The sequence below is a fragment of the Natrix helvetica genome (assembly GCF_964273705.1).
Source record: "Natrix helvetica genome assembly, chromosome: Z".
Taxonomy (NCBI): Eukaryota; Metazoa; Chordata; class Lepidosauria; order Squamata; family Natricidae; genus Natrix; species Natrix helvetica.
Window position 1 is genome coordinate 59,374,274 of NC_138554.1, and position 12,578 is coordinate 59,386,851.

The 12,578-nt window shown below is 33.1% G+C and overlaps 1 protein-coding gene across 6 annotated transcripts in view; it reads left to right on the plus strand.

Annotated features, from left to right (window-relative positions):
• SLC20A2 (solute carrier family 20 member 2) overlaps positions 1-12,578 on the plus strand; it is a 76,919-nt gene that overhangs the window by 28,485 nt on the left and 35,856 nt on the right. For all 6 annotated transcript variants that reach the window (XM_081933346.1, XM_081933343.1, XM_081933347.1 and 3 more), the window contains one exon: positions 10,765-11,320. In XM_081933346.1, the coding sequence (XP_081789472.1) occupies positions 11,032-11,320 (289 nt within the window). In that variant the 5' untranslated portion in view covers positions 10,765-11,031. The remainder of the gene's footprint in view (positions 1-10,764; positions 11,321-12,578) is intronic.

A 12,578-nucleotide genomic window follows, 5' to 3' on the forward strand; every position in this document is an offset into this window, starting at 1 on the left:
TTAACAGAGCAATGCAAAATGTTCCCCACAGACTTCCCATTAACCAGGATTGATCTTAATAGAGTCTGGTTTCTGCAGGGAAAGTTTTATGTCATGAAACCAAATTCCACCACATAGTGATGTGACCATGATAAAGGTCATTTTTCACAACCCCTGTATACAGATTTGATTGAACGTATACTTTGATCTATTCATTGTCTGATGATACCATGGACGTCGATGGGAAAGAAGTAAAAGCAAAAAAACCTTAATAAATAGTCATATAATTCGGGGACAGGTTCCACATTATCAGTAGGATTAAATGGGGTCCTCATTTTGGAGAACTTGAAGAACATTGGTACTCCTTTCTTGTGGGTTTCAATATTCCTATGCTTAAATTAAAAAGTGTAAAATATTATAAAAGGGAAAGCAACTTTCCACGTCAAATGAATACATCTAGACTAAAACCAAAATGAACAAAAGACTTTTGTTGTTGTTTCTGCTTGTATCATAAAATGTGCTATTACTTACAGTTGTGTGTATTGGGTTGTCATTTTAATTTTTAATAAAGAAGTGCTTCAGTTAAAATCATGTTATAACATGTAGTATGCAGTAAATATGGATGTGATTATAGTCAAACTACTGTATCCTCACAATATCCATTCTCTTAAATTTGCTGAATGCTGTTCATGAAAGTTCTTAGTTAATGATAAACAAAAGCTTAAACAACATAGAAGATTTGTGTCATGCAACTAAAGTCATCAAAGTAATTACCTAATCATTTAATAGTGTTTGACAATTTATAAAATTTCATATTCATTCTAAACTACTTTAATTGGCTAAAATACTCAATTTAAAAAATTATTGGGCTAGGTAAAAATTGCTTTGCATTGCTAATTTCCAGCTTGATTAGAAACTGAGGCAGTATTTAAATGCAATGTATTTTTTTTCTAATTCAGCTATTCTGATACCAATATTTTATAATTTTAAAAAATTGTGAAGTTTTCCTGCCCCCCCCTCTGTGTGTGTGTGTGTGTGTGTGTGTGTGTGTTACAACTAATATAACATTGGGATGAGTAATGCCAGCTATTATAAAAATAACGTGTGAAAAGGAGGTTTTAAAATGTAGTTCAGAATTAAAAAAACATTTTCCATTGTATTCATTCAAAGGAGGGAGGCAGATTAACAGGAACTCTTTTAAATTAAATTAAATTAAATTGGTATAACTACTGTAATCATGAGTTATGCTGTCTTTTAAGTATCCGCCCTATTTAAAATATCCTGTTAAGAGGAGGCATATTTTTACCTTGAGTATAAACCCTGGTTGATACTTAGGAGCCTTGTCTTGCTTTGCAGTTCTTCTGTGAGTTTTACCGAAGTTGCTCTGTAAGTTACAGGACATTTCACTGCTTGAGATCTCAGCTCCTGAGGTGTGACTGCTGAATATGATAAGAGTACCTATTTTAGACATTAGGAATGTATTTGTGATTAGCAGGGCATAGTTGCTGAAAGAATTAACTTGGCATCTCTTTCAAAAAGCTTAGAAGTACCAAGTGAGTTTATATGTTTTTTTAAAAAAAAATTAACAAAATGAAGTCAAATTTTATAAAATGCATATATTTCTTTTTTACTGAATTAGATTATAAAATGAGTTTTGCTTGATTCCAGTTTTATATTTTATGTATGTATGTATGTATGTATGTATGTATGTATGTATGTATGTAATATTTTTTTCTGTCAAAAATGTTTTAAAGTTTTTTTAATAAGGAAAAGAAATTAAAATAGTTAAATTCTGACAAATGTTAAGTTTCTTTTCTTGGTATAGAAATGATTTTTTCCCCCTGGTAAATTTAGATGTGTTTATCTCATAAATTGTGTATGTGTGTGTGCATCTGTTATATTCAAGTATACAGTGTCTGTGTGTGTATTATCCCACAGGTTGGCTTGCAATTAAACAAACAATATGTTGATATATGCTGATAATGATGAATAATACTTATTGTTATTATAAACTTAGTTCTAAAAGATTGACAAAATTTATTTAGTAATATAATACTAAAAAAGACCTAGAAATTTGTATAAAACATTCCTATAGTCCAGACAAAACTGAATACATTGAGGATTTAATTATCAAAGGTAAAGTTACCTTATAACACAGTTTGTTACTTTTATAAAAGTATCCATAATTAGGGGTTAATAGTTAAAAGTTAGTCTACATGATAGATTGGATGTTATTTCTGAGAATTTATGTTTAAACCTGCTTCTAAGTAAAAGAAATGCTTTTTAGTTGATAATTAAGGGCAATTATACAGAGATATAAATGGTTGCTATAAAGTGAAAAATAAGACAAAATGAATGTATCAATTGGCAGGAGTTGCCCCTAGATAAAAGACTATCATTAATAATAAACTAGAATTCTCCGTCATGGAATTTCTGTATGGGCATGATGGAACATATCTGTCTTTAAAAATCTTGCAAAGCACTTATTCATCTGTGTCTTGTAAACAAATTCCATAACTCAGCAGGATTTACCTTGAAATTCTGTCAAATAAAACTTAAGGATAACAATTGCAATTTGTTTATAGTTATGGTTTTCTTTTGGATACAATATCTATTGACAATAAACAGCCTTTCCATGAATTCTGAACTTGGCTATGTAAACATCTTGCATGACTGAGAGCACCTTTACCTCTGATAGTATCTTTGTCTTGACTATGCCTTTTCAAGGGTTAAAAAGATAAAATCAGTTCTAGGTTTGCCTGGCTTAAAATTTTACATTTTCTGAATTTTTAAAATTTCTGATTTCTAAAAAACACATATCCATTTAATAAAAAGGAACTTTAAATTTGTCTACTGTATTTTTCCTAAAACCACTGAGACCTGGTACCTGCTTAATTTTTTCTAATCTTAAATGGTTCTTTTCTAATCTGAATGGTGCTTAAAATGTAGTGCTTTGTTAAAAAGTCAAGCTGTATCTGACACTTTATAATCCAAATACAGATAGCCCTCAATTTACGACCACAATTGACCCCCAAATTTATGTTGTTAAGTGAGACATTTGTTAAATGAGTTTTGCCCCATTTTACGACCTTTCTAGGCAAAGTTAAGTGAACCATTGCAGTTGTTAAGTTAGTGACGTGGTTGTTAATTTAATTGAATTGACTTTGCTTGTCAGAAAGACACAAAAGAGGAACACATGACGCCAGGACACTGCAACTGTCATAACTATGAACCAATTGCATCCAATTTTTGATCACATGACCACAGGGATGCTGCAACGCTCGTAGGTGCAAAAAATGATCTTAAATCACTTTTTTCAGTGCTGTTCTAACTGAACAATCACTAAACAAACTCTTGTAAGTTGAGGACTACCTGTAGCGAGGGGGAGGGGGAGAATTGTCTGTGAAGTTATATAAAACTGTTAAACATGGGGAATTGATAAAAATACAGAGCCAGTATTCCTGGTAGGAAAATACTTCCTCCACCTTTCTTTAGTTTAAATCTGTAAAGGAAAGCTGGAAAGCTGTTTATAATAGAAATAAATACATTAATAGCTATTTTTTAATTTGTGTGCCTTAAATGTGTTTAATTAAAATGTGTTTTTCATAAAGTCAAATTAAGACTTTGGTTAAGCACTATCTTAATCAGAGGAACTGGGTGAACAAAATGTACATTTTACAATAATACATACTTTTACAATAGTTCCAATAACATGGAAACAAACTTGAGAAAAAATTATTTTTTAATGCTTAATGAAACAATTTTTGTGAACTCATTGTAAGGTTTCCCAAAATATAAAATTACATAGTGAAGTAATATTTTATAGTATGAGTTGCTTTGTTTAGATATAAATTAAGTTTTTGATTGGCAAGACAAACTAAAAGAGAAATTGGTAAGTAACTGGGAAGGCTGATGCTTTTTTTTGAGACTGTGGAAAATAGTGCTATCTTAGAAGGATTGTGAACATGGGAGATGGAATTGGTTAAGAGATTTTTTTTTAATGAAGTGGAGTTGCCAAAGATTACATTTGAGGACTACACAGCTTATAAAATGAGATTGAAAGCGTGCTATAAGAAGAGGAAAGGGGGAAAGAGAACCTTTGTAAGGTATCCTTAGATGTACCCTTCAGATTTTAAGAAAGATAAGGTAGAAATTCTCAGCATTGATGATGTTACCTAGTTAGGCAACAAAATGTCTGCTAGCAAATAACCAAGCTCAGAAAGCACCAAGGACTCCAATGTTGGAGAGCGAATGCATTTTGTGTCATTTATTTTTATAGAAATTTGGTATTTCTTCTTTCTCCCTTCATCATGGGTCATATATGTTTATTATACTTTTCATATCTTATCTCACATTTCATAGCATATTCTATGTTATAAAATGTGAAACTTCGATGTTCATGGAATTTGTGTTGAAAAGTTGTGCTTCTCTAGAAGGCTAAAGGTCACTAATTATGCCGGCTACCGTCTGATAAGTTGTCCATAAAATGTGTTCTAAAGTTGAAATTAAAACACTTATTTAAATCCTTACTGCCAGCAGAATGGTACAAAAATATATTCAAACTGGTGGGAATATCATTTCAGATTAATGTTAGACTGATGGTCTTAAAGAAGATTAATGTAAGATACACACACACACACACACACAGACACACACACACACACACATACACACACACAGTAGAGAATTCAAACCTATCCACAGTGTGTGTGTGTGTGTGCATCTTTCTCAAATGGTACATATCAGTCTCTTTTTAACTGTCATTGTAACACTAGTAATAATAGGCTGATAATCACTTACAGTATGTATTGTCAGTAACAACAGCATCGTGCTCAGTTGAAATGCACTTTGCACAAATAAAATGCATTGTCAGGAAAATGTTCATAGGAGAAGCCTGGAGTGAAACATTTTTATAATAGCTATTAACTCTAGAAATGCATTATCTAGATCCACCATTACAGTATTTAGATCCACCAAAAAGTTGTAGTTTACTTGCCTAGAACCTCCAGTAAATGTTTAATTGACCCTGAACAGCCTACTCCTTGTTCCCTTATTATGGATACTGGGAAATATATTTTATAATACAATTTTACATAGAAAACAACCATGTAGTAGAAGAGAGCAAGGTTTAATTCCTATTTAACTATGAAATTGATGAAATTTGAACCAACCACTTTCTCTCATTCTATCCATGCAATTATTAAAGATATGCATGAGAAATAAATGAAATAAACAAAATATGTGTTACAAGTAAATCCATAGTAGAGAAATCAAACCTTTTGCTGACTGCTTTTTTTCCTCCCCCCCCCCTTCTTTTAATACTTTATTAGGGTGAATTGCTGCCTGCTACACAGATTTTACTCAGTAAAAATGATCACTCAAAAATTTATCTGCTATGTGGATAACTGTGTGTCCATTCTCATAAAATAACTATGGCCCAAATGAGACAAATGTAAAAAAAAAAAATCAAAAACTATCTGGAAGCTGTTTTCAAAGCTTGGATGGATGAAGCTATGCCATCATGTTGCAGTTCAGTGACTGAATACATCAACATCAACAGTGATGTCCAAATATATTCCAGTTACATCTTTTATGGAAATACTTAGCATCTATGGATAAGCAGCTACATCATGAGGAAATGGATGCCAATGCTTAACACTCCATTTCATTAGCTCTCCATGGATGGTATTGTGAAATTATTTTCACTATTGCCCTTGATATAAACATAAGCTGCAGTTGGAACTGCAAAAAAGCAATGCAGTGTCAAACAACAATGATCACTAATGAAGGTTGCTGGAAACAGTTTCCAAAGAACTATAGCCAGATTATTTTAAATTATTTAATCTATATTCAGTAAACTTTAAAACAACTTAACATTACCCATTCATTTTGTTACAGTTCTCAATTCTATTGATATTAGTTTTTATAATATGTAGTTTATACAGCTTTTAATATACTTACTTGGAATCATTAGTTTTTCAGATTACGAATACATTTGGTTTACAGTATTTGTTATTTTTCGGTAAATATATTTAAGGCTATTACAATCTAGTATTATAAATATGAACTCACTAGATCAGGTTTTTTCAGTCATTTTGTTGTTGTGGCAGCACCAAGCCTCTGAGCATATACATAATCTCATACTCTGTCAAAGTATGCTGCAAATACTTTGTCATGTTTCAGATTTGTTGTTTTTAATGTAACATAGCAGCTACATTTGTTACTTTTATTCAAGCTTCTTCCAAAATAAGATTTGGAATGAGAGTTTCTGAAGTTTTCTGTTTCCTCTTATCTACCCATCCAATCTTTCTTCAGGTGATTGCTTCTTAGAAATTATCACATACTGAAGCATCCATACAATTTTTTCTGTTTAATGTAGGCTACCAGCGTCTTGTTAGAGAGTTCTTGGACCTTCCTTCCTCTTAATCTTGGGCATGGGCTGATACATCCCTGGAATTATGAAATATGATTTTCTTGCTATTTGTGATTACAGTTTTTGTCTAAATCAATATAAGCAGCCTTTGGAACAAAACCATTTTTTCCGCAGCTAATGGATCATATTGGACCATGCCTCCGAATTTTGGCAATATATTTGCAAAAAATGAGTGGTATAATTTCCCTCTATTTTGAGGCAGGTATTACCAAAATTGCAGGTCCAAAGTAAGATTAACAATTTTTTTTTAAGTTTCAATTACCGTCACCCAGTTTCGCTCCCCTAGCATTTCCTATGTGCCTGAATGCAGTTTTACTTTGTTTCATAGTTTCATCCTTAAAAAATGGCAAATATAAGGAGTTGCATTAAAATTACAGCTGATTTATCTAGTTTACTGTCCAAAATCTTTTAGAGGGAAAAATAACAATAAAAACTAGAATAATGTGGCTGCATAAGTGTTCATGCTATTTTATAGATAGGTAAGTGGATGTGGTCAGAGTTAACCAATCACATTCAAACTGATGGTAAATAGTTGATTACTATCCTGCCATACACACCCCTGCCATCAATTAAAGTGACTCTGACCAAGCCCATATAAAGTTCAGTTGTTCTAGTAGGATTTTTTATGACATTTAACTCAGTTGCCCCTTACAGCAGCAGCCGTGGTTGGAAAGAGCTTACAAAGCATCAAGGAGATATCATTGGATGATATCAGTCAGGAGAAGGGCATAAACAATTTCCAAGGTATTGGTTACACTATGGAGCACAATGAAGACAGTCATCAATAAATGAAGAAAATATGACATAACATGGATGTTACCAAGAATTTAATGCCCTTCCAAAATTGTTGACAAAATAAGAAAAAAAGAAAACTGGTCCAAGGGGCTGCTAAGAGGACTACAGCAACATTAAAAGAGCTTGCAGAAATTTTGGCAATTTGTGAACCATATGTGAAAATAATCTCCAGTATGCTTCCTATGTCTGGGCTGTGGGTAAGGGTGGCAAGACAGATACTTATGAAGAAAACATCTAAGCCCAGTTACATTTTGCAAAACCCTACATCAAATTTGAAGGCATGTGAGGAAATGTGTTATGATCTGATGGGACAAAGGTTGAATTTTTTTGGCCATAATTCCAAAAGTATGGCACGTAAACAACACTGCACATCATCAAAAGTATACCATACGCACAGTGATATATGATGGTGGGAACATTATGCTTTGCAGCTGCTTTTCTTCACTTGAAACTAGAACTTTAATCAAGATGAAGGGAATTATAAGCAGTTTCAAATATCAGTGAATTTTGGCACAAAACTTTCAGGCCTCTACTAAAATGCTGAAAATGAAGAGGAATTTCACCTTTCAACTCAACACCAATTCAATACATACTACCATGTCAATAAAATAATTACTTCACCAGAAGAAAATTAAAGTTTTGGAATAACCCAGCCAGAACCCGGACCCAAATCCAATTGAAAATCAGTGGAGTGATCTGGAGAGGGCTGTGTACAGGAGATGTCCTCACAATCTGACAGATTTGGAGTACTTTTTCAAGGAAGAGTGAGTAAAATTCCCAGGACAAAATGTCCCATGCTGATAGGTTCCTACCCAAAAAAACTGAATCCTGTCATAAAATAAAAAAGTGCTTCAACAAAGTATTAATTTAAGAGAGTGCAATTTAATGCAACCACATTATTACAAGAGGTTTTTTATTATTATTTTACACAAAATATTTAAATTTATTTTTCAAAGCTTATGTTATATTAAAAATAGAAAATATTCTGAAATGATTTATCTTGGTCTGATTTTCAAAAATCTGGCATTTTAACAAGGGTGTGTAGACTTTTTATATCCACTCTATATGTCTGACAGGCTTAGTATCATCAGCTGGTTCTTCCTGTTCCTTTTTGTCAGTCATATGAAATAGATCAGATGAGACCACTTTCTGTGGTCCACAGAAAAACTAGTCTTATACAGATAGTCCTTGCTTACTAATGAATTGAGCTCTGGAACTTTGTTATAAGCAATATGGTTGTAAGACGCAACATCATGTAACTCCACTAACTTATGACGGCACTTCCAAGAGTCCCAGTTGCAATTGTTAGGCAAATCCAATGTAGTCTCAGTTTTTATTTGCAACCTGCTGCTGGATTCTCCACTGATGCTACAGCAGTTGCAAATACAAAGGCACATAGTGAGTTCCTCTCATTCAGCACCATCATCATAATGGTCACTGAATGAAAGCATGTTAAATAAGGATTTTCTATACTTGAGGTAGGTTGCAGTAAGAGAATCTTGCAAGGCTGTCTGAGTTTTAACTTTCCTTCCTCTTCTATACTAAGGAGTCAAGAGGATCCCTGTGTGTCTTTTTCTGATAAATGCTTCTACATGTCTTTTCCAAGGTCTCTGACCTTTTGAGTAACCATTGTATTACTGACCACAGTGCCAGTTGTAATTATTCAGGTTGTAATAAACATGGATCTCTTAAGGCAGATTTATGGAATTTCTTTAGCTGATTGTAAAAAATTAAGGAGGATCAGACCTAGATAGCACTTATTTGGGAAGTCACTAGGAAATTGAAAGCTGTCACCTATAAGGAGAAATTAAAATAAAAACAAAGAAAAACCCAAAAATAATAATAAACCAGATTCTGACCATGAAATTTCCAGGAGTTGAATCTGACTTAGAGACTTTACTTTTTACAGTTAAGAATTAAATTCTTTTTTATATTGGGCGTATTCTAGTTCATTTTTGACTCATCACGGTGCATTTATTTCACCATGGTGATAGAGCTAACATCCTGTCCTTTCTCTTAGGCTTTGTAGAATAAGGTCAGTGTTCCAGGACTTTTCAGGGCAGGAGAATTTGTTAGCTTTCTTTGCCTTTCTAAGGCTTGCTGCTGAGATACTATTTCAGTTGTTTTTAGGTGTTAAAGATAACTGGACTAAAAAATTAAATGATAGAATTTAGATATAAATAGTAAGAAAAATGTTTTACTATAAAAATAGTAAAGCTGACCTGTTTGCAAAGCAACCAAGATACTTCAAATAACTTGGGGATATTTTACAGTAGCTGAAAGTAAAGCAGGTTTCTCCGTCAGGCTATTGTATCTCAGAATGATTACAAGATTACATGTGTTGGGATCAGAGGAGCTTCCAAGGGGGTAGACTACAATCACTATAGTCGCAGTAGGAAGAGATGCTTTAGAAACCTAAAAAGAGTGCCAGAACATCCTTTTTTGTGGAGATACAGTACTTCCAGGAATTGTTCTTTTAAACATACAATGTTGATAGTACAAGTAGTCCTCATTTAGCAACTGCCTCTCATAGTGACTGCTCATAGTTGTATTTATGGAAAAGTAACTGCAACCAGTGCTCGCATTTACAATATTCGCAGGTGTGTAAAACAAAAGAAAACTGAAGTAGGATCATACTCAAAGTCACATGATTTTTCATTTAGTAATTTTAACTACTGAGTTGCTGATTCCAATTATAGTTGTTAAACAAGAACTACCTGAATGAACACACTAGTAAAATAAAGAAGCTAATTCTGGTAGTTAAGTGCGAGGCTTCAGTGTCCTAGGTAGTATAATATATAGACATAATGACACAAATGAATTATATCATTTGTCAAGTATTCAAAACTCACTCAAATAGCAGAATCTAACTTTTCTCTGAATAGAATTTGTTACCTGACACAAAATATTACCAGTAAAATCTTATGTATGTTAAAGCAATAGTAGGTTTCAGAGTTAGTTCATTTTTTCAAGGATTATAATGGAAATATCTGTTTATGATCAAATATATGTGATTGTAATTCAAGTGGTGTATTTCAATATGTCCCAAACTATGTTTAACAGAACAGACAATATATTATTGATAGATCTGGATCAAGTAACCTTTACATTATAAACTTTATTAGTTAAGGAACAAGGATACTTTCAGTTTTCACCAGTCTCTGCTATTTTACAAGAGACAAAGTATGACAAATTTACGCAAAAAAAGCCCACTCAAATTATTTTAAACTACACAGATTAATTATGCTTTCATTATGCTTAGCAGGCATCCTTGCTAAAGGCCATTCTTGCTTAATCAAATATTAATTTAATATATTCTTTTTTACAGATAGTTGGTGAAGATCAAAATATTATGCCTATATCTCTGTTTAAGTTTTTTTCTAGGAAGTAGAACAGCTTCAATTATAATTTATCATTAACCCTAAATATTGTCAATTGTAATCTGACTTCAGCCATTTTATGTATAGTTACCAAGTATCATATGGCATTCTAGATTTTCTTATTTATAATTATATAGTGTTTGATTCTAGGTTTTCATCATTTTTTTCTTTTTGCAGGAGAGATCACTACAACTGTAAATCTACTGAAGCAAAATATGGAATGGATCTCGCTGGTGACTGAATTGAGCCAAACAAACAGTATTGACAGTAGCTTGAAAATCACCAGTTAGCAGTTTCTTCACGCTCCAGTACCACACAGCACTTTCCAGAGAGAACTCATTGTGTGCATAAAATCAGCTTTTAAATCTGCTCACTACCTTTCAGCTTTGTCTAATTAAAATAGTTTTAAACGGGAACCCTAACTACAAGAACACTTGGAGAAAAATGGCATTGGATGAATATTTGTGGATGGTCATTGCGGGTTTTATCATTGCTTTTATCTTGGCATTTTCAGTTGGAGCAAATGATGTTGCAAATTCTTTTGGTACTGCTGTGGGTTCTGGTGTAGTTACTTTGCGCCAAGCCTGCATCCTAGCTTCAATTTTTGAAACTACTGGTTCAGTATTGCTAGGAGCAAAAGTAGGTGAAACTATTCGTAAAGGTATAATTGATGTGAACTTGTATGACAACTCAACAGGTCTACTTATGGCTGGAGAAGTCAGTGCAATGTTTGGTAAGTAACCTTATTTTTCTAAGCATTTAATTATTTTCTTCAAACAATTAGAAGTTCTTAGATCCTCTTGGCAAAACTAAAGTAATAATTTGCACATTTCTCAATCCACAAAATTCCTGTAGAGATTGGGGAAGTTATTATTGAGAAATCAAAAGCAGGCCTTGGAATCAGGTTCTGCAAACTTTTCCCTGACCAGATGTCTTTAGTAGTTTATTGGAACCCACTTTAATAGAAGTTAATTTTATAGCTTGTTTTTGACCTTAGAGTCAGATCACAGTTGATTTAGAGCAAGTTTAATGTTAACTATAGTTAACTATATTATTTTAGAAAAGAAATTCTCATTGCCACTCCCCAATTCTTATTAAGTTTTAAAAATTAGAAATATAATTGACTTACTAAGGTTACTATCTCAATATAGTGTATGAGTTTCTAAAACTATTTAAAAAGTAATATATAACAAGATATTGGCAAGACATATAAAATGAAGACCCAGATTGTTGGGGTCAACATGCTGACTCTGTAAACCACTTAGAGAGGGCTGTAAAGCACTGTGAAGTGCTAAAAAAGTCTTAAGTGCTATTGCTACATAGCACTGTAGTATACTTAACAATATTGGTGACTTAGACATGTATTTACAGTTTTATGAATTTTTATTTTAAAAAATCTTAAACTAGTAGCTTGTCTTATTAATTTATTCTATTTGTGCTTACAATCAGTGTTTCTTGTTCTTTGGAACATGGTGAGGTTATGGGAGAACAGTAATTTCCTTTCTTTACACTGGAGCTTGGGAAAAATAAGCTAGAAGAAGCTCCTATTTTCTTCCCAACAACAATGCAAATACGAATAGGTAAAGGGAGATTTGATTTTATCAAGAGAATATAGCCCTCTGTTTCTAGTGAGCAGATCAGATTGCCCTCAAGGGATGACATTTCAGAATATTTGCAGGGATCCATTCTGAGGAGCAGGAGGTTATTCTTGGCAGCTTGACTTGATTGTCCTGGGACTATCTACAACTCTGAGCCGATATTATGCTATGCGGTTACACTATTGCTCCCTCCCACTTGAAGTGTATATAGAAGAGAACTTTTAGATATTTTTTTTTGAACGCTACCTTTGTCTGTCACTGAAGAATGAGCATTGAAGACAGATAACAGCAATAACCAGAAAGTATAGATCAGCGATGGCGAACCTTTTTTGGCTCGTGTGCCACAAGTGGGGGGAGCGCAGGGAGGCGTGGGCGGGCGTGCCACACCCATAA